Genomic DNA, 23177 nt, shown 5'->3' on the forward strand with positions numbered 1-23177 from the left:
GAGGTAATTTGTGTATCTGCCTTAAAAGGCAGTCCCGTTAATGATATTTGCTTTCTACCGATCCCTGGGAATCTGTTACTAATGTGGTAGGCTTGCAGGAAGTTTTTCTCTAAAATTCAAGTACAAATATGACTCTGAAACTCTAGTATTATGATAGTATACCAAACAAATCCAAAGTAAATTCTAGCATAGTAGCTTGTTTTACACTTCTAATTTCATATACTATTCAATTAATAAAATATATTCAAGAAGAAAGCAAGGAAGGGTACCAATTGATCTACCTTCAGTAGATCTCTGCTTCAAACGGTGCAATTATCATTTTACATCACAGAGTCCTTTTGCATTACTTACGCTTCACTTAAAAATCAATACCACAATTAATGACATTCAGGAATCACTGTAGCATTTCTTTGCTACTATCAGTTTATCCTTAAGTGTTCAAATTTGGTCAAGTTACGTATAATTTTCCTAGTAACCATTCCAATGTTCTTTAACTGCATTTCACACACCTACATGTGGATCAGAACAGTTTAACTGTTTTCTCTGAATCTGGCAAGTTATCTTACCCTTGACTAAAGAGACCACAGCACCTCTTGGAATACAGGTGTCTATATATTTTTCTATGAGAATACCACATGAAACAATAGTTTATAATACAGATTTAGTGATATTTTATATAAATTTTGATTTTATGTACATGGATGTAAAGGAGAAGTTCCACTCTGCTGTAAAAAGGGTGGGATTCAGAAACAATTCTTTGTCTGAAAATGGGGAGAGTTCTACAGTCAGGGCAATGAGCTAGAAATAGTTGTCATGACTTGAAGAAGTCCAAATGTCCATATAAGGATAAATATGAATCCTATAATGCTGAAAGTGTGCCAGTACAGCTGCCAGACATTTACTGAAAATCAAGCTAGCCAAGGCACTTGGAGGCCAAATGAGTGCTCAGAGTAGAAAAAGATAATTCTCACCCTGTAAAACAAAAGGCCAAATTATGAAATTTTTACTCAGACAAAACTCATATTGACGTCAGTGGGAATTTTCCCTGAGAATTATCTCCAGCATTTGCCTCAAACATGCAACATATGTGTCCACTATTCACTGCAAATTAAATTTATGCATATAATGAGTCAGTACAAGAATATCTAAAGAAAATGTGTATCTCCTCAGTTCCTCTTTGATTTAGAAAGAAAGTCTTAATAGGATTTTACAAAATGTTCATGACGAACACATCTGAGTTACTAATCAAAACCAGAAAACTATCCCAGATTAACAGGCCAAAAAAAAATTCAACACACTGCTTTGGTTACTCCTTAAGGAAAGTCTAAGAAGATCTGAGAACTCATTCAACAGCCTTGTCCTAATTTGTTGAATGCAAGCAGAGCAGCAAAGTAGCGAACACTGATTGCAAGGAAGGTATTCACAAATATTCACTGAAAAAAATAACTGAAATTACACAACTGATGCCCCAAGGTGGAAACTTGGAATGAGTACAACAGAGAGCCCAGTTGTTCTCCATTGCAAATTAAGGGTTAAAAACTCCTGTTACTTCTGATGATGACATAGTGGGGAGTTGGGGGAAAATATAAGGAAAATATTATTTTATACACCAAAGACCCATTTGGACTGTCTTAGTAATTGGATGCTCATCCAAGAAAGATTTATTTTGTATCTCAACATGTGTGAATGGATCATTGGTAGATGCTCACAGTCTTTTTAGACCAAATCACTAGTCCAATAAATTCATTTATGAAAAATTAATACACAACTCACACTTAAAATTATTTATTCTACTGCAAAATAAACAAACATAGCATTATGGTCTCCAGATTAAATATCCTACAAATTAACAAGCTTAGGAATAGTTACCTTCAACTAGGAGAAAGTATTTTTCTTCTAAGCAAGATCAAAAAAGTGAGAAACTGGACCTTGAACTTGTAATTGGTCCAAGACACATTACACACCTCAGTGGCCCCAATAATGTTTGAAAGAAAGTTAAAACAGAAGGTAATTGATGCATGAAAGAGGCAAATGTTTCATAGTTTCATCCCATGAAAGCCTGTCAGAGGTCATATATTTTAAATTTATTATTTCATGGGCAAATACCTGTTCAAGTTGATTGATAGATCAAACTCACAACATAATAATCTGATGCATGGGACTACTGAGAATGTCATTACTTTCCTTGTTGTTCCCTTAGCAGAGTTAGATAAGTGAATATAAAGTAAGAACGTTTTTAGCATACCAGATCTCTAAGTACCTATCAGTTTCTCACATATTAATAAGAATGCATCATAAGTAGCTTGTTTTTTCTGTTATCCATGAAATTCTCTACCAGGTAATATCAGTCTGGATTTTTGTTTATGAAATAGTATTTTCTCAGCACTATTTATGATATTTCTGAAATTTTCATTTGCAAGGAGTATTCTCCCTTTCAGCGTGTTCACCTGGAATCCATGGCTTACTGGCAACCTGACTCACACTTTAAGGAATACTTTATAATAAACAACCTAAATCATACACATCAGAACCATGCCAACAAAAGCTTTACAACATTCAGAATTAATTGGTTGTAGAAGGTGACCAACCTGACCGATCACTGCATTTCCAAACCCTTGTGAACTTTTCAAGTTGAACCATGATCCATTTAGGAGCATTGGCTCATATCTAGTATGAAGTAGTACAGATACTACAGCTAATCTAAACTGAAATTCTATTTTTGAACATAATTTTTTTTTCATGTTTTATTAATTTTTTTCAGCTGTACCAATGCCTCTTGCAAAAACAGCATGGCCGAAAGAGCATGGTCAAGGGAGGTTATCCGCCTCATCTACTCTGTCCTGGTAAGGCCACATCTGGAGTACTGTGTCCAGTTCTGGGTTTCCCAGTTCAAGAAAGACAGGGAATTGCTGGAGAGAGTCCAGACAAAGGTTACAAAAATAATTAGGGGCCTAAAGCATCTCTCTTATGAAGAAAGGCCAATAGATTGAAGAAGACTGAGAGGGGATCTTATCAAAATTTCATGTAAATATCTAAAGGGCAGGTGTCAAGAAGTGGTGCCAAGTTTTTTCACTGGTGCTTAAGGACAGAACAAGGGGTAATGGACACAAACTGGAACACAGGAAGTTAATGTGTAACCTACTCTAAGTAACATGCTTTAGCAAAGGAGCTGCACCAGATCTCCAGAGGTCTCTTCCAACCCTTGTGCATTTCTGATTCTTCCCTCCTCCTGCTCAATGTCCTTTGAAAACTCATGCCATTAATTGGTTGCCTCCACTACAAACACTGCCCGGCTTACTTCTGGAACTATTTTTCTGCAGCTTTAGTCAGTAGATTATGATCACAGATAAGACACCAGAATTGATACCAAGAATGTACAGATGGCCTTTCTATCTACAGATAGCAGAGAACAGTTGAGCTGCTGAGGTCTAAGAAATCTGCTTCCCTTTTTTTTTTTTTTTTTTGTAGAAAGTACAACGAAATCTGAATATCTAATTTTCAGATCCCTTTGAAAATCTCATTTCTAGACATCTACCTTAATGCACTCATACTTGAACATGCTATGGTAAGCATACAATCAAAGATGTTGAGAATTCCATTATTGTATAAGGGAATATTAGTTAACAAGGTACAGAGCACAAGATTTTTACATAAACCTACACAAAAAATATTTCTGTACTGCAAAGTACAAAGGCTGGTTTTATCCGTATTCCATATTACAATATCATGTGACAGGCAGAAAATGCAGTGCACTGGGGACCTGTTTCTTGTTTATTTCTAGCAGTCTCACATGAGTTCTAACTCTCCAAAGGAAAGATATACTAGGATCTACTGCATTTCCCAGGAGTCTCCACAAGATTTCCGATTCTGAGTGACAGGGGAAGAGCTCTCTGGTCTCTTTCTAGGAGGCGAGTGGTGGAGGGCCTGCTGATAAATCTCTGGATAGATTCTCTCTCTCTTCTCCTGTTTTGTTTGTTTGTTTGTTTTGATTTATTAGTCTTAATTATTCTGTATTATCTCACATTCCTTTAAATAAATTATTTTCTCCTATCTCAATCGGGTTTTTGACTCTTCCTTCCCTCCTACCCCCCCCACACACACTTTCTTCAAGGGAGGGCTGTTGCATGATTAACTCTTCAAACTGAGACAGCTCCAAAAGTAATGCTTCCTATTTTACTATGTTGGCCCACAACACCAGAGGTTGATGTTGGTGGTAGAGGTCAACCTTTCCCAACAGTATTATTTTGCATTTTTTTTTTTTTTTTTTTGCCGTGCAAGAGATTGTAGCAAAGAGAAGGTCTAACAAAATAGCATCTGACATGGAAGTGCATATGAAGCAAAAGTGTGCAACTGAATTCCTCCCTGTGGAAAAATTGTACCCACTGACATTCACTGACATTTGCTGAATGTTTATGGAGACCAAACAGTGGATGCTATCACAGTGAGGTGGTGGGTGGTGCTTTTCAGTAGTGGCAACAGAGACAGTGGGTCACCTCCACTGGTGCATATTTTTACAAGCGCAGTATGGAGTCTCTTGTTTATCACTGGCAAAAAATGCATAGCTAATGGTGGTGTGTAAAGCAAACAAAGGTGATGACAAAGCCTTTATTTGAGATACAGGTGCTAGAGAACAAGATAACAAAGCAAGAGGAATTAACTCACCCCTCCTAGCAACAGTTCAGAAAAAGGGTGAGGTCAGGAATGCAGCCCTCTCCGGTTCAAACTCTGGTGCACTGGAAGAGGTGGCAGGGGGAAACCATGCAGGCTTTGAGTGCATACACGCTCCAGTAAGCGTGGCTGGAAGGGACAGAGAGGAAGGGTGGATGTGAGCTCCCCTTCTCTGGCCACTCCGGTGCTCACCTACTGGTTCAGGCTGTGACCTGGCAATTCCATTGCACTGTGAATGTGTTGGAAAATAGTGTTTTGTAGATCAGAATTTTCTCTGTCAAATAGTATTATTGTGCTCTTTGTATCTATTGTAGTTTCCATGGAAATAAATTGGAGGCATTACTTTCAGAGTAATCTAGAATGGAAGCAGGAAAGAAAGATCTAAAAAGCCAGTGCTGTTTTACTGACTTGAAGTCAAAATGTGGGTTTAGAAAAAGTGTTTATATTTTCTAAGTGTTTATTATTATTATAGGTCTGACCCAGACAGTTGTGGATGAATCTAATAAAAAAGACACAGTATGTATTGTTGAAAATAATGAATAAAGCAAGGTCATCTGGAACTTTTTTCAATAAAGAAAATACATCAAACCACATAATCACATATTTGATATAGTTGTAGCATGTGAGAATTTTTGTAGGCATGAGTTTGCAGTGACACTGCATAACTCACAAGTGCCCATATGCATGTGAAAATGAAGGAAAATGAATAAAATTTCTAAAAAGCCTAAAGCAAGCTAAATCATGTGAATCAATTCTGACATCCAAAATATGGGTTTTGAAACTTTACATTCATTTTAAACATATAAGCAATTACCAATTTTGGCTGTCATTAAACAATATCACAAAGTATTATTTTAAATCCTGTCTCAACTTCGTAAGTACTTCCATGAATAACTTCCACTGAGTTTAGTACTTTGTGCAGATTGAGAGAAGAGCTATTTCTCTTCCATCTTATTTTTGTCTGGCTTATTCTTTCTGTGTCTTTATGGGAATAAAAATCATAAAATAAATAACAATGAAATAGAAGACTTTACACAAGATTAAGTGACATTTACACCTCTTTATTCCAGTTCATTAAAACAAGAGTTTTTTCATAAATTACCACTTGATTTGCATATTCATTTGGGGTTAAAGAATAGCAGCCTCCATTCCCATACAAGGATCAGAGCAATATAGTGCTGAGGTTCCCAAGTCAGGACTAGACTCTGATTGCCCTGTTAACATCAATAGGTTAACCTTGCAAGCTGCCAAAAGATTAATCTTGCAAGCTACCAGTGTGGCTAATTTATTTAACAGTGGATAAGCCCTTCCTTAGTAAATAGGAAAACTGAACTTCTTAAGGGCAACAGAGGAGGACAGAGAGCAGGAATAATGGGACTGAGAAAAAAACAGCAACAAATGGTGCCCAAGAGGCCTTGAATGAGGGTATTGCTGGGAGAGAGAGTACTGTGTCACTGAGGGACCTGAAAATGCATGTAGTACTTGTGAGACTCTGAGAATGGAGAAGGTCCACTCTCCTACTCCTCAAACCTGTCTCCCTCAGAATACATATTCCCTTCCAGTATCAGATCCTTTCCCCTCATTCCATATCCTTCTTCCACAAAGCCAGCTACCTCTAACCTTCTCTGCTCTGCAAGAAACACATTGCTGATAGACCCTGCTAAATATTCTTCTGTGTCACTGGGAAAGAGGAGAGGAGGAAGGAAGGGCATAGAAATGGTCCCTGTTCCTAAAGGTGTTCAGTGCTGGATAAAGATAGAGGCTGCAGTAGGCCAAGACAGAGAACTGTTGGAAAGAAAGATTTTCCTCCTCATCAACCCTTTCCTCTAGCAGTTATCTCTTATTTTCCGTCATCCATGCAGTGACCATGCCCTGATCAACAATGACTCCAAGTCTTCCAATCTCATTCCAGTTGCTGCTCCCACTCGAAGCAACTACCTGTTTCTGCGCTTACGCAACAAAGGGTGGAGTTGATAGCCTCTTTTGTAAACTCAGGGGATTTCAGGAGGCAAGAAATTATGTCACTCTGAGTGGTCCATGGTAACATCCAGAGGAATTAAGACTACCTATAAGGAAGCAAAAGGTTTTAAGGGTTTTTAGTCAGTTCTGGAAAGGATACAGGAGGTCATTATAACAGAAAAGGAATAAAAGAAAGGAAATTATAGCTTGCTTATGGGTCTAGTAGAAGAGAAATAAAATGAACTACATCTCCAGCGTATTGTCATACTTCTCTGTATCGACAGTGTTGGAATGAAAAAAAATATTAATGTATCTTTACTGACTCCTTGGCAAGCAATGGAGTTACCACCAGCTTTGTTTGTTCCTGTTCACAAATTAAAACATGTTTAAAGTGTGCCTTCATGTGTGTTTTTCTAATGGAGCAACAGATGGTACTAAATACTTTCCCCTACTTTCTAAGGGATAACATTTGTTTTTCAACATTCCTTCCCCCTGAGAAGTAGTGAAGATGAAAGGGAGAGATTTGAGGCAATACAAATTATTGTAGAGACATATTTTTTCTTTACCATCACTGACCACTTTTCCCAAGAGGGCTATACTGTGAATACACAGTTATTTTATTAGAGTCTGTGTTTTGCTCCTCTTTGTAAGCAAATAAAAAATGTCTTATACAGGTTGTTTTAGTAGACATTATTAGAACTTAAAAAGAGTCTGGCTCCATACTTTGCAATGTGGAAGACAAGCTGAAAACATCAAATCAATCAGCTCATAAGAATTTACAAAAATTTAGTAGAGGAATTCAAATTAAACCATGATCCAAAATGAGGAAAAAATAGGATATATCTGTAAACATATTTAATATCTACAGGGCTGTTTGATATTTAATTCTGTTATCCAGTCTACCTTCGTTGTTACTTTATATGAACTCAGTTATAATCCACAGAGTATCTTAAAGTTTTCCTTAACGGTTCAGTGACTATTTGCTAAAAGCCATCAAATAGCAAAAAGAGAAAAGAAACTTGGGAATTGACATTCACCAAAAACAACAACAACAACAAAAAACAATTATTTGACAGAGCAGAGGATCTAAACTTAAAATTGTAACTTACCAGATATGTTTCTAACAAAGACAGACAGCTAAGTTTCTCTTTGTTACTGAAACAGTGTAACAGCATGATTAGTGGAGTAATAATGCCTCCTCTCATTTGCATTTCAATTAGTGTGGACTTTTCTGTCTGTCCATTTGTTATTCCAACTTCTGTTCCAGGTTCTAAGATTTCATCTATCATAATTGCATTTCCATTCTGGATGACTGTTGGTAGAATAAGGCTCAGTCTCTCCACCCAGAAAACCTAAAGCAGGAACATACTGGGTCCTAGAAATACAACTTCTGAAGATTCATGGGAAGCCAGTAGTTTCTATTCTCCATATCATTAATTAGAGTTCCTCAGAACTTCTTTACTCTTTCTATCACAACTAAAAGGGAGTTTGCTCATACATCTTCCTCAGCTTTATTGATAACTACATTTTTTATTACACAAACAGAAAAACAAACAAATAAATGCAGAACTTGTACTGGGTTTCACAGATACACATCTAGTATGTCATGCTGAGTGTTTTCATGGTATTTTGAAGATTCATGGGATATCTGTTTTCATGGTTCTAGTCTTTTTGTTTCTTTTTTTTCTTTTCCTCTTTAGTTATTAATCATTCAACTGTTTTTCAAAACAGTTACCCATTTAGCAGTCTAGAACTCAATGCTATTATTATTTATGTTTATTATTTATATTATTTGTGATGTTTCTACATCTCAAATCCTCCAAGCCTGTACAGCTGCCAGATGCACATATGCATATAAGCCTTGGGGAGTCTGCTTCCTCAAACTGCTGTGGCTAAATGAATCTCGTGTGACTCTTCTGAAGCAAAGGATTTGGCCTTGCATGTTTAAAGAAAGTAATTTTACTGAAATTTTTATAGTCAAGAGTCCACAAAAAATATACAGAACACATTTATTTCAACATAATTTTCACAGTGCACGTCTAAACTCATCAACTCTTATGATCATTTTCCTTCATGTTTTGGTTCCATAACTTCCCTTTACAAAGATTTTTTAATAACAAATAACTTAGTTCCATCTGGTCTTAAAACTGTTAATACTCCTGAACATCTTGTCCCTTTTCTTAGGTGATCCTGAGTGTTCCTAATGATCCTGCTACTTCCTTCTAGCCTAACCTGATCAGACACAATTTTCCATTTTCCAGCATGATTTTCATCAGTATATAAAGTCATCTGTAAAGACTTCACTACCTGAAGTGATTAGCCCACTGATGAAACACAATGTCGACATCTCTCTTATGGAAAAATGTATCTTTGTCTCCATTAATTTAAAGGATAAATGTGGAAGACAAGAACTGTTTTTTCTTTTGCCTCAAAGTTTGCTTCATGAGGCCTTTTTGGTGATAAGACTCTAATCGACAAATGGAAATTATCTACAGGGGTGAGCAGTGGGTGTCACCGTGCCAGGGTGCTTCTGCTTGTGATTGTAAAGATAAGCAGACGTTTTTGTGGGTGCGGCTTGAAGGAGCTGACCACTGCAAAAGGTAATAATGCTTGTGCATGGCAATGGAGGCACCACTCCCTGCTGTCTTATCTGTTGGGCCATGTGTGTCACACTAACAGAGAGAAAAAAAAGAGGAAGGAAAAAAAAGATGTGAAATGGGGTATAAAAGGTCCCCACTAAACTCAGAACTTTGGAGGAGAACTCCCAGAGAAATGAAACCCTTGGGGGAAAAGAACTCCCAAAGAAAAGAAACCTTTGACAAAGGAATTCCCTAAGAGAAAGAAACCTCTTAGGAAAGAACCCCCTGGGGCCTGCTTGCTGCAAAGCTTCCTGGCTTTCTCCCATTCCCTGCGGTGATTGGACAAGTTCCTGAGATCAATGGAGGCACTACAAACAGTGTTGGACCCACGGTGGTTACTATCTCTCTCTTGCTTTCTACAAGGACTCCCTGCTTTTATTTCCTACCCCTTTTCTATCGCCCACCTTCCTTTCCCCATCTTCCTAAGCAACTAGGACTTGTAATAAACTGACCGAGCTAACATTTGACCTCTTGTGTCTTAATCTCGCCATCGGGTATACATATATTAAAAGAACCTCCTCTCCCTCCTATAAATTGGAGCGAGACAATAAAAGGTGAACAAAACTTGATCTAACTTTTTAATTTCTTCATTTTTACCAAGAGAGTGACAAAATGATATTTTGCATCACTTTCTGTTTAAGTAAAACGTCAATTCAAATATCCATTTTGAGCATTACTTTTCACAAAAGATCTGGATCAGGTAGAAAATGTCCAGAAGAGAACAAAAACAAAAAGATATCCAGAAAATAAGACTTAATGAAAAAGATTGAAAAAGCAGAGGCCAGTTCATAAAAAGAAAAAAGAAAAAAAAAAAAGAGAGAATGATAGAGATATATGAAATTATGTTGAATCTCACTGAGAAGAGGATAGGGGTAATTTCTTTATCTTTGTATGAAGGAATAAGAGATAATGAACAAGGAAGAAGGTTCAAATTAGGCATTAGGAAAAGCTTGTCAGCTGTAAGAGTAGAATTAGAATCAGTAGTATCAGAATAAATTGCCCAGGGAGGAAGTGAAATCTTCACTTACAGATTTCTTTAAGAACAAATAAGACAAACATCATTTTGTAATGTTTTAAGTAGAGCTGATCCTACCATACACAAAAGATGGCCCCTCACAGACCTCTCCAGCCTTATTTTTATGGTTCTGCACTCCTAATTCTTCAGCTTGTTTTGAGATGTGTCTGGAATTCCTTTATTTGTCATAAACAAAGGATTCTTGTTGATCTCATGAACACACAAAACTTTAACCGTTCAGAACTCCTCATCAGAGGGCCCACAAATCTATAGGTCCTTTCTCAGCATTTTGCAAATACTGAGTGAAGCTTCAGAATTTTGTAGTGCAAGAGATTAACTTGAAATTCAGCAAAATCTGCAGGGTTCATCAAGCATGCTGCAGAGTAAAGAAGAATTTGCTCTCCTTCTCTGTTTGTAACATAATCAGTACTATCTCAGCTGATAGTATGACATTCCACATAGGACAAGCAGTAATTTTTAATTACTGCTGTACTCAGTTTATATCGCACCTTAAAATCTGAAAGTATTCAGTGTTGTCCACTTCAACATTGAATAAGCAGTAGTGAAAATGTTTAGAATACAGAGGCAAAATAAGGCAGATTGTAGTAACCTAATCAAGCGAAGGAATACTTCAGAGGTCTCCTCTATGCTAAAGACAGTGCTGAAGGCTGCACTTTGGGACAGTGATAGGGGAAGAGGAATACTGGGGTCTACCGTCTGTTATGTTATTGTTTCATTTCATTCATTTCATTCATCCAATAATTCTCATCTGAAGAACTATACAATAGTGGAATAATATCACCATGCTATAGCATGAGGTTCATGACTACAGCTAAGTATTCTTCTCATTTATTTGAACTCTACTTTTTATTTGAGCTGAGATTAAGAGACAGGGCTGGAAAGTGGCCCTGTTCTAGCTTTGTATGTGGTCCAGTATTTAAAGGAACTTTTAATTGTTGTGCTGGAACACAACAAAATGTGATCAGATTCCTGGAATGTGAGTTGTAACACTGCCTTGATCTGATAGAAGAATTTGAATCCATTTCTTTAAGTTAACAAAGAGAGCAAGCCACAACAAATTATTCTTTGTAGGTACACAGCTTACTAATAATGATAAAAGAGAATCTAACTGCTGCAGTTCTAAATTACTTTGCTTTTTGAGCAGCATTATGCTGAATCTAACACTATTTCAATGCCATGGCATCATCTATCAGTATGGCATATGTAATAGAAATACATAGCTCCAGTATTTAGAGGATATTAAGGGATGTTTAGGGCTAGTAGCTCCACTCTTCTTAGTCAGAATTTGAAATTAATCCTCTGATGATATTCAGTAATTTATACAGACGATATGCTATGACATGTGAAGCACTATCTGAGAATAAAACTAAAAATGAACCTAGGGATGTTGTAAGTACTAATAAACAATTATCACTTTTCAGTCAATTCAGGTACAGTTTGAAGATGTGTCAGTTTACTGCAAAGCATTTTAAAAATATTCTTGATCAAACATAATGCTTGCTTCAAAGAGCTCTGTGAGTGAGTACATGAAGCTCAGGAGGTTTTAAATATGGCATCATAGATACAGGACAGACCTAGATGCAAATATTATTTTTGTTATCTTATCATGTTACAGTTGTCATCACAGAAAATTTTTGTTACGCATAATGAAGTGGCATCTATATGACAAGATATTAACATCATTGTATTATCATATTCTGTACAATGGCATATGGCATTTTCAACAAAGAATGATCTGCTGGCATCTTTCAGTCCCTTTCAACACTAATTGTTAAAATTAGAGCGCTAATACATATGTGATGATTTTCTGAAGGATACACTGGCACACAAAACTGTGCCAGTTATAGTCTTGATTAGCACTGAACAGAAGAACATTCATAAGAAAGTATCAGTGCATATCTTCAGACTGATATTAATTTATACAGTGAATTAGCTCAGGGAGAAGAAACTTACTTCTTCTTCCTCCAGTCCAGTCAGATCCCAGAAGTAACTCAGTCTCATCTGTAAACGTTTCCACTGCTCAAGGAACGTAGTAGCTTCAAAAAAAAAAGAAAAAGAAAAAGAAAGAAAGAAAGAAAGAAAGAAAGAAAGAAAGAAAGAAAGAAAGAAAGAAAGAAAGAAAGAAAGAAAGAAAGANAAGAAAGAAAGAAAGAAAGAAAGAAAGAAAGAAAGAAAGAAAGAAAGAAAGAAAGAAAGAAAGAAAGAAAGAAAGAAAGAAAGAAAGAAAGAAAGAAGGAAAGAAAGAAATTATAAATTCACTACTGTGAATGTTTGCATTTCTTGTAAGCACCATCTGATATTTGAAGCCCGTTATGCTAGACCCTTTAAAAATAAGAAAGAACTCTGTTCCAGTTCTAAAGAAAGAACACAGTACAAGTATGGAAACAGTAATTACTGTACTTTTACAAATAAAATACAGAAAAAGACTCCACAGATTGCCCAAAGGCACTGGAAAGTTCTTGTCAGGAACTGGAACTGAACCCTGATCTGTTGATATCCACCCCAGGAACATCATCTCTCTTAATTTACCATGAGTCATTCTATGATTTGTACAAAGCATATAATGAAACAAAACTTAGGTCTAATATAAATATTAGCACTCTCATTATCTAAACAGTCTTTCAGTCAGAAACATGAGAAGAAAGTAGGTGTAGCCTGCTCCTGAAATCAGTCACTGATACATATATGTAAATTATGACCCCTTATTGTATTGAAGTGCAGAAAATAATGTTTATTTGAAATACATTTATGGGGATAGTTGAATGGTTTTGCCCTGTGTAAGCAAGTGACCTTAGGGTTTTGCCCTAAGGCATGGGCCAGTGGTTCAGTCTCCCGCTTTTCCTTTTTCATTAATATGAAGTAACAGATCTTGTACTTCTGTCTTGTATTTAGCCTCCTGACATTCCTCTCATATGTGCTGTTTCCTCTATATAGTCCTTTGCCTATTTCCTCATAATTTAGGGACTTCTGGATTTATTAGAAATACCACTTCTTACTGTTGGCTTGTGGATACCTATTTCCAGAAAATTATAGCAACATTATGCCAGAATATATCAAATAAATACATATATGTATTTTAAAAAAAAAACCTATATTAATATACAACTACGGACACTGTTTTCCATTTTCTTACAGTTCTTTTCCGCTTTTCAGTTGGTTCAAAGAGGTTGTTTGATCACAGCAGTATTTAAATCACCTGGAATACCTTGTAGATAACTCCCCAAGAAATGGAGATTCAGATCTAGCTTCCTTCAGTTGCATCTACACTTGGTGTGAGGTGCATGATAACACTGGGGAGAGTTGCACTGCTGTTAAAACAATCTGAATCTTACAAAACACTATCAATTCCCACAGTTCACTGTGAGTAAATACTTCTGCAGAATCCTTTAATCACTTAAGAAATAAATATAAAGACAAGACTATCAGTATACTGGAAGTAAATCCAGGCACTCAGCAATTAAGTTTCTATCTCTGCTTCCTCTTTACAGAAGAGATGATATGCAAAAGTTATTTTTAGTATGTTTTGAAAACTCAAAATGTTTTACACAGCCTAAAAAAAAATTGTTTATTTTGTAAGGTTCTGTTACTCACTTGACTTTTTTGCAGTTTTTCAAAAAACAGTTCCACTTCTAGCTCTGTAAAAATTTGACTAGACATAATCAGTGCACTATGTACTAGTATTTCTGAAATTAGCAAGTTTGCACTAATTTACATAAGCAGAAAAACAGCCTCATTACATTCAACTTTCCATCTCATAATCACATGTGACAAATGAAATTCAGCATCCTGTAACACTAGTGACAGTAAGAATAGTTAGCTAGGAGGGACTCTATTTTGTGAATAGGTCATTTGCTGATGGTTATGCTAATAATTTACGATAACTTATGAGGTATCAAGATCAGGTAGTAAAAGTCTAATTACTTTCAAGATACCAACTATAGTGAGTCATCTGCTTTCACAGAAAGGGAGAAGGCAAATGGGATGAAAGGCCTCTTTTAGCCAACACCATCATGAAATGAAGCCAGCTCAAGCTACCATACTTTGCTCTTTTAAGTACAGAATTGTAGGTCATAAGACACACCAGTTTCCACATTGCTGTACAACACCTTACTAAAACAAAAAGTGTTCAGGCAACTCAAGATAATGTAAGACTAGCTGATTGTGTGTGAATGAGATTTGTCATTCAGCAGAATTAAATCTAGATATAACCAGTACACTAAGGCAGCGCAATTTGATCTATATTTGATCTAATATTTAACATGCAAGCTGAACAGAGCTGAGCAAAGAATACTTAATTTCACTTTGCTGTTCTCTTTGTACAGTATTTTCTTTCAGTTCATAACTGAGCATTGACAAGCTCAGTTATGGTCCCCAGACCAGACTTTTCCAATCTGCAGGAGGCATTGCTTTTAGGAGACTAAAGCTTAGAAGGAAATTTAGTATTTTTAAATTTTTTTGTCAAAATACATTTGGATGTTTTTGTCCCTTTCCATTCATCTGCAGATTCAACAAATCTATCTTAGTGTAAGGATATATCAACATTTTGCTTTGCATGCCATATTGCTGACACAAAAGTATAATGTTTTGGGTGAGGCTGAGTGGAAATATTCATTGGTAGGATTGGTAGGATTGTAAATTTACAGCACAGGCTTGCTATCAGGAAACACCTGTGAAAGTGTAGATCAATTGTCATTCATACAGAAGCTGTCCAAACAGCTACACTGAAACTTCGACTAATCAGTGTATTACATGCTTCATGCCAGCAGGTAAACTGCTAATATACTCTCCAAATGGTAGCAATCTGAAATAGGAATGTAAGACCTGGCAAGTCTGTAAATCTATCACATTTGTCATTCCCCTTCCAGTGATTACATATTCTCTAACTTCTGTTGAATGATTTTCAGGAAGTGATAAACAAAATCTTCCGATTTATACAGTCCATTCTGTCTGCAAGTTCCTAAAAACACTATGCTGTTTATGCCCAACCCCAAGATACTAGTTTTTTCTAAAACAAGCTGTGAAAGAGTAAAGCACACTGCTGAGTGATAGTTATGGAGCAATAATATGTTCATTCAATTTCATATTAAGAATTAAAATTTCTTTTTGTGAACAACTAATAAGGAAATAAAAAAAATCATTTTATGGTAGCAGTTACACCTTTAACTTTCACAATGAACAAGATCTAGATAGAATAAATGAGGGCACAGCACCAGCAGTGAGACATGTAAGCACAGTACGTGTGGCTGAGGTGAGGCCAGAAACAATAATACTATAACGCATTCATTAGTGTTTATGAAGTGTTTTGACACCTTCAGTGAGGCAGAGTATTTTTGCCATTAAAGAAAACCAAGCTTGCATAAATAATATACTATAAATAAATAATAATAATAGCTCCATTGTTCTCAGACTCCAATAAAGCTTTGATAAAATTGTGTCACTAAGCTGTCCCACACGGAAGTGGAAGGGCTTAAATTAAACCATTTTAGCTGCCTACCCCATACCAAAACCCAAATAAACTCCAGTCCCAAATGCAGAAGTTCTTAATAGGACTTGCCACTTCAGTCATAAATGAGGGAAAACGTGGCAAAGATTAGAAGTGAAATCAAAAAAAAGAAATAGAGGGGGAAAATACTCAGTTTTCTTCCCTGGACTACCCAACTGCTCTTCATTCATTTCAAACCTTTCTGTTGACTACTGAAAGCCTTGTAATAATGCTTTCTCCAGTTTCAGCACAGAGATTCTATTACTTGCCTTCTGAAGCTTGCTGACTTCGGAAAGCTATACACATCACACTCACTCTAATATCACTCTGATCTGTGTAAGGCTACTACGTTCTACTGCCATGCATCACAGCTTTAATTTCTGCAAAGACTCCAAAGATCAAACTTTGGAAATCCATACTCACCCCAGAGAGCCATAAAGATGGAGAAGAAGACTGTGGCAGGGTTGTCAAATAAGTGGCTAGCTCGAGCTGTAGAACATGCAGAGCTGAGGTTCCAGTAATCACAGAACTTGTCACAGAGAGGGCACATGGTGAAGGTATTACGCTGGTCACACATTTCCTTACTATGAATGATAAGTGCATGAGTTCTTAGACTATTACTACTCAGAGAAGGGATGTACAATAGTGATATCAAGCAGCAAATCACAGCTATCACAAGATATTTTCAATATGTGGCTTGCAGTAATAGGGAGGAAAAGCCCATCAGCTCAGTGTCTCTTTAAGGCACATTGTGATGCTCTGTAATATTGAAATACCTATAAGCACCTTATCAACAGAAAAGCAATTAAAAACAGCAACCAATTTAATAAATCAGTATATACTTTATTAGTGATTTTGTGGAGACTGCACTAAAGACTGGGATTAACCATACTAGAAGAAAATAATTTAAACACAATCAAAGTGGAATTTGCCATCTCTGCACTCAGCTACATGATTTGACATAAATCAGATTTGAATTAATGAAAAATAATCTTTTAGTGACTGTAAAGGTAATTCTATAGGTCCTTATCTCATTTGCCCCTGACAAAACATATTTTTAATATGACCACACAAAAATCCATGTCAAATATCATATTACTTTGTGCATTTTTGTGCATATTACTGGCCACGTAACTCTACATAAAAGCCAGATCCAGAACACAGGCATTTTAGTTTTTCTGTGTCATGGACGTAGATTACATCTACAATATCATTTGCAAGAAAGATACACTAGGTTGTAGTAGAAGCAACACACAGGCATTGTACACCATCCAAGAGTCTCATTTTTAAGAAAGATGTTGTATTTCCCATTTGCTTTGAGATTTATCTCCATTCTGCATTTTATCTTGAAGGATATTTATAAAAGCAGTAGGTGTTCACCTAAGATAGGGCTTAACACAAATTCTGGTCTGTACTACCATTTACCATAAGGTTTCGACTAAGTTCTGCAAATGCACCTAAATGAATACATTTTAAGGGTATTCAGATACTGTGTCCACAATGGTTTCAGAAAATGAGATTTCTTCACTTTTCAGGGTCCTCAACACAATTTCCCCACCACCGAATACAGTTACTGGGTTCTTTGACTGAATAGCTCCTTGTTTTTCTGGCACAGAGTGCTAACCTAATTTTCAAATTTAAATAAATAAATAGAAGCGGTAAATCTTGTAAAAACTAAAATATTTCATTTCTACCTTATGTATTCAGTTGCTAAGCAGTATTTCCTTTCCCTCCTTACTTTACAACATCTGTTCAGCTATCCTCTGGAAAACATGAAATAAGAGACTAACAAATATAAAAATCTTTTCTTTAAAGTCATTATTTTAATTTCTAGCTGTATTTACTATGCATTTTATCAGTGTCTACAAATAATTTAAAAATCATTATCACTATTTCTTTAATACACCAAACCTTCCTTGGCACTCCTGAATATGCTTTCAATTTTTTCAAGGTTTACATGTGAAGGAACTTCATACCTGCACAGTCTCACTCAAGTGAATTGACTCATGAAAACCTCGTGTCCTTGCCCAAGACTGTGACCTAAGGTAAAACTTGCAGTGTTTTCATTGATGGCTGGTATGCTGTGAATATAGCTGCTTCTAAATTGACCACCATTAAACAGTACTTTTTCTATGACTTCAACAGAGTTGATGCCATGATCACTGTCCTGGGAAGCCTCTACCTGTGCCTGAGCATATTCTCAATGAGGAACCTTCTTCTAATACCCAAACTGTTCCTCCTCTCCGAAAACTCTATGTCATCCCTCATGTTACTGCATGCAGAAATCAAGGTGAAACCACACTAATGTTGAGTAGAATTAGTTTTTTTATTTATTTGTAGTGAAAATGCTAAGTGATGGCTTGACCCAGCAATTGAGTACCTGGTAGGAAGGCAGGGCCAACTCAGGGGAGCTCAGTTGCAAGCAATGGACCTGAGTGACCAAAATGGGTGGAGCCAGGATCCATCCCTTCCCAGACCTCATTTAAGGGTTGGTAGTTGAGGTAAAGGCATCTCTCTGGAGATCTATGCCTATCTGAGGACTTTCTAGGCCTTCTGAAGGTAAGTAGTTTGGCAATTTCTTTCTGTTTTTTTTTTTTTTTTCTTTTCTTTCCTGTCCCACTCTGCACCTACTGCTATCACATCTACACAGATCCTCACTTGCTGTAGCCAGAGAATTTGTTGCTCTGCCTTCTTGTTACTCTTTCCATCACACTGGAGAATTATATCAGGAAACAGAGAACGAAACTAAACTTTTTTTCTAATTGTCAAGATCAATCCTGTGAATATCAAATCTGCTAAATAATATTAATCTTACTTGTGCACGTAACTTGATTTTACTAAGATGAACAAAGCAGTCCAAGAGTACTGCACATAGTATTTTCATTAACTTCTGTGAGATCTGAACTTTCCCAGTGAGTACATAAATATGCATTCACAGAAAACAATTGGATGGCATAAAAAAAGAATTTACAGGTAGTCTGACACTTTGATCCATGCTTCTTATAATAATGCTGTGGACTTAATAAACACTTTTATTTCAGAATCTGCAATACTGAACAGACAAATGAATGTTAGTCATTCAAATGTCTCATCTATTCGATGGATGTGTATTTCCAGTGCCCAAAGTGTTGTTAATGCTGCATCACTGTACTTCAGATATGTTAAAAACTATTTTCACTGAGGCTTACAATAAAAAAAAAAAAAAAGCACAGTCTTATAATTTTCAAGTAACAAAAGAACTTTTCATAGAGAATTTTACCTAGGAATGTCGCTCTCAATGGTTATACATCCATAAAGAAATACAATAATCCCAACTACTGAAGATGGAATGAGGAATTCTGTATATAAGCCCAGCCATGCAAAATAAAGTCCTATTTTTTCTCCAAAATATTTCCTGAAAGAGAAACAAACAAAAGAACAAAAAACATATGTCAAGGGTATCATTTTTCAAGTGTATTTTAGTTTCTTAACAATCTCTGAAAGTTAAAATATAACTGTCAAAGACATGAATGAATACTTAGAGTATCTTGAAGTTAGTACCACCAAATGAAGTAGGTGATTTGAGTAGTTTGAAGCACTCTGTTCTGAGAAGTTAAAGACAATCCTGTTTCAGTATAATGTACACTCAAGACCTGCTCAGGAAAAACTGTACCTCTTACATCTTTAAACTGATGTCAGTGAAATACTCCTCACTTCCGTCAAAAGTAACAGTATTTCACCCAAATGTTTTCCCGAAAAAGTTGGAAAGGATTCAGTTCTCCAAAAGCATATCCAGGTAAGCCATCGTTCTTTGCTTCTGTAAATCCTCCTGGATTCAGTTGGAGACCAATGTGGAAATAAGATCTGTATGAACATACTGATAATGTCCTCTGATACCGCTATAGAGTAATAAACTTGAATTTCAATTAAAATAGGAAGGTTTACTTTAGAAAGGATAAATATTTTGACAAATAAGCAGAGCATACAGCTGGTTTGAAAAAATAACTTCTGCTCTGAGGAACAGATTATTATTGATGTTGATAAATGTGTTGTTCATCAACTCAGCATCTTCATGAAGCACACTGAAAGCAGTAAAGTAAGCACAGATGAAAACCATTGATCATTCCAAAATACTTCTAGGACAGATTACAAACATTACAAAACACCAAGAAATTCAGAGAGCTCAAGAACTCAGCAATGACAACAATGACAAAAACATTAAAATGAGGCTAAATTTAGATAAAATATAAGCTGGTTTTAAACATATCACAAGCCAAAGAATAGGACTGAAAAGTACTGGTCAGAAGACAGTTATGTACTCAGGGCATGTCATTGCATTTAGCTAGCAAAACTTATATTCATCAAGTGGTGGAAAGAACAAAAATAATTTTTAGGTAACATGTCTAATTAATAAACAGACAAGACTTGCTCCTGAGAAGGGTTGAGCATAATCCCACTTATAAACCAACTCTAAATTCCCTTACACTAGGAAAATTTTACCTGGACTTCATGCTCCTTAAATTATTACTAACAGAAAAGGCTTGGGACAAAGATCGCAGAAATAAATCTATTCTGACAGAAATTAATAACAAAAATTCATGTATGTGGAGCCAAGGTAAGCACCTTTCAGCAGCATAGGCAATGCTGAAATTTTCCATGCTGAAATATTCTATTCCAGAAACTACCTCTTAGGGCAAGCCTACTCCTGCCACAAGAGACAGTGGGAGCATTAGAACCAAGGAGGAAAGAAATAGGGTAACATTAAAAGCCTCCACAGTCAAATTTCCAGCTCCCATGAAAGGGCTAATGGTTGAAACAGTGGATTTCTTTTCATTACCACTGTTCCTTCCACTGTTCTCATACCATCACAGCTGCAGCTAACTTCCCATTCCTAAGCTTTCACATAGGAAAGAGGGCAGCGTTGTCATACTTATTTCAGTGTTGCCTTAGATGAACACCTATATTTTATTTGTTCCAACAGACCTAGCTTATAGTTGAGGGAGGAGATATGCAATCCTAAAAGGGAGATCCAAATAAAAGCACATAAAGGTGATACACAGACAGCATTATCTTCAGCATGAGAGAATGCCATAACTTGGAGAACGTGTGCAAAGGCAAGGCAAATTTCAGAATTCTTCCATAAAAGGCACACAGCCACTACACCTGAAATTTGCAAGGTTGTAATAAGCAACAGACTGTGTGAAATACCAAACAACAGGAGTAGAATCATGACAGAATGACTTCGATGGCATTAACATGACTAGTTATATTTTTCAATTGAAGTAGATGTGTTTTCCACAAGTAGAACTGTCTGTCTAATTCATCTCTTGCTCAAATGCGCTTTTGTAGACTCATAGAATCATTTGAGTTGGAAGGGACCTTTAAAGGTCATCTAGTCCAGCTCCTCTGCAATGAACAGGATCATCTATTGTGAGATCAAGTTGCCCAGATCCTGTTGGATCCAGCCTGATCCTGAATGTCTCCAGGGATGAAGCATTCACCACCTCTCTAGGTAACCTGTTCTAATGCTGCATTACCATCATCGTAAAACTGCAGTGAAGGCAAAGGCAAGCCATTCGTTTCCTAATGATGGATTGGATCCACTAATGAAAAGTCTCAGCCCCAGACTTCCAGGGAAGTGGGTAGCCCATTCCTGCCTTCAGGAATGATGAATGAAGTGCTGAGGTGCCAGTCTCTTGCCTCCAGAGGGAAGAAATTAAACAAGCTGAGTAACAGTGCAGTTTCTCACACAGCTTTATGCTGTTCTCCAGGTAAAAGAGGCAGGCAAGGGAGGTGAGACACAGTCCCACTGTCTTTGTGGGGAATGATGCCAAAGCAGGGAAGGTGTCACTGTTTCCTGCAGCCTCCAGGAACTGTCCCAGCTCCCAAAGTGGTGCAGGGATGTGCATATGTGTACACAGGCGCGCACACACACATGCGCATACACCCACAAAAAGGAGTGTTATCATCTTCATGTAGTCTTTTAGCAATACTTCTATTACAGCATAGTACACTGCTAACAGTAATAGAATTACCAGTAAGATATTTTAAATGCATTATGGATGTACTGCTGGGGGCAGGAAAGATGTTAACCCTCTGTGGTAACCAGAAGTGCTGCTACTGAATAGATAATATACCACTCCGCTATGACGGTTTTTTGTTTTGTTTTTAAAATGTTATATTTCTTTGATAGCTAGTAATACACATTCTTCCAAATGCACATGTTGCTGGTTACCTCCAACATCTTTTTATGTAAATACGAGGGAGTAATCAGCCTCTCAGAAGTGATCCTCAGCATCTCACTGCATGCAGCTCCTGTTTTGTTTTTGTTGCTGTCTTCACTTTTGTTTTTGTAGAGAATAATGTGTCAAAAAAAAACTGAGCCAGTAAAAACATCATGCCTCTTCCAGACTTTTCTGTTTTCGGCAACAATAGCCATGTCAGTCTTATTTCAAACACCAGCATATGCAGACACCTTTTGTCTTTGCAAATGTGCTTCTGTTAAAACACAAATTAGCCATAAACAATAAATTATCATTTGTCTGAACCTGTAAATATTGATGGCTCTTAATTTTACAAACCTTACCATAATTATTACTCAGTGCTCTTTTAAATCACCGTGCCTCTCGGGTCCATTACTTCACCATTTAGTTTAAAAATAGTTTTCCAGAAAAAGTACCTTATGAATACTTTTGTTTTCTCCCTAAACAAATTATTACACTAATTGTTTATTAGAAAATTGCAGTCTGTCAGAGAATTAAGAAGAAACAGAGGAGCCATATTTAATTCTAGTTGATAGAACCCAATGCAAGAAAAATGAAAAAAAAACAAAACAAAACAAAAAAAAAAAACCAAGACGAAGTTCCATATATTTCAAAGGTCATCATTGAAAATTCATAAAACCAATACATTCTTCAATACTTTCTCTCTCTTATATGCATATCACCAAAAAAAAAAAAACAAAAACATACACCCTTTGAACAAAACTTTATATGAACAGGATGACTGACTAGTTAGGAAAAAAGACAACTTGTACCTTCTGAAGCACTTACTCTACTTCTCTTGTAAGAAAACTCCAAGAATGAGCTTAAATGCCATGCCACAAAAACTAATGACTATCATAAAATCTAGATAAGAGATGAAAAATAAGCCTTCTCAGTACTTGAAAGTGGAATCCAGAATACTATCTATTTGACTGCATACATTTCTATATTAATGTTAATTACCACCTCACTGGCTTCAACGTTTTACCCTGGCTGGCTTAGTTTTCTTGTCAGGGTTGATACACAAAACATTCTATAGTCTAGTAGATAATTAGTTTTCTACTGTGAATTAGTTCAGGTTTCATAACTCTTCTTTGTAATCACATCTGCAATCCAAGAAAGTCAAGTTCCTTCATTTCTGAAAAGATCAG

General features: G+C 36.4%; 1 protein-coding gene across 7 annotated transcripts in view; it reads right to left on the minus strand.

Annotated features, from left to right (window-relative positions):
• ANO2 (anoctamin 2) overlaps positions 1-23177 on the minus strand; it is a 245212-nt gene that overhangs the window by 135929 nt on the left and 86106 nt on the right. For all 7 annotated transcript variants that reach the window (XR_002437744.1, XM_021393597.1, XM_021393608.1 and 4 more), the window contains 3 exons: positions 19044-19178; positions 16208-16368; positions 12256-12338 (listed from right to left, as the gene is read on the minus strand). Coding sequence is in view for 6 of the 7 variants with exons in the window: in XM_021393597.1 (XP_021249272.1) it covers positions 12256-12338; positions 16208-16368; positions 19044-19178 (379 nt within the window). In the remaining variant the exon portion in view is untranslated. The remainder of the gene's footprint in view (positions 1-12255; positions 12339-16207; positions 16369-19043; positions 19179-23177) is intronic.

This window comes from Numida meleagris, chromosome 1 (genome assembly GCF_002078875.1).
Source record: "Numida meleagris isolate 19003 breed g44 Domestic line chromosome 1, NumMel1.0, whole genome shotgun sequence".
Lineage (NCBI taxonomy): Eukaryota > Metazoa > Chordata > Aves > Galliformes > Numididae > Numida > Numida meleagris.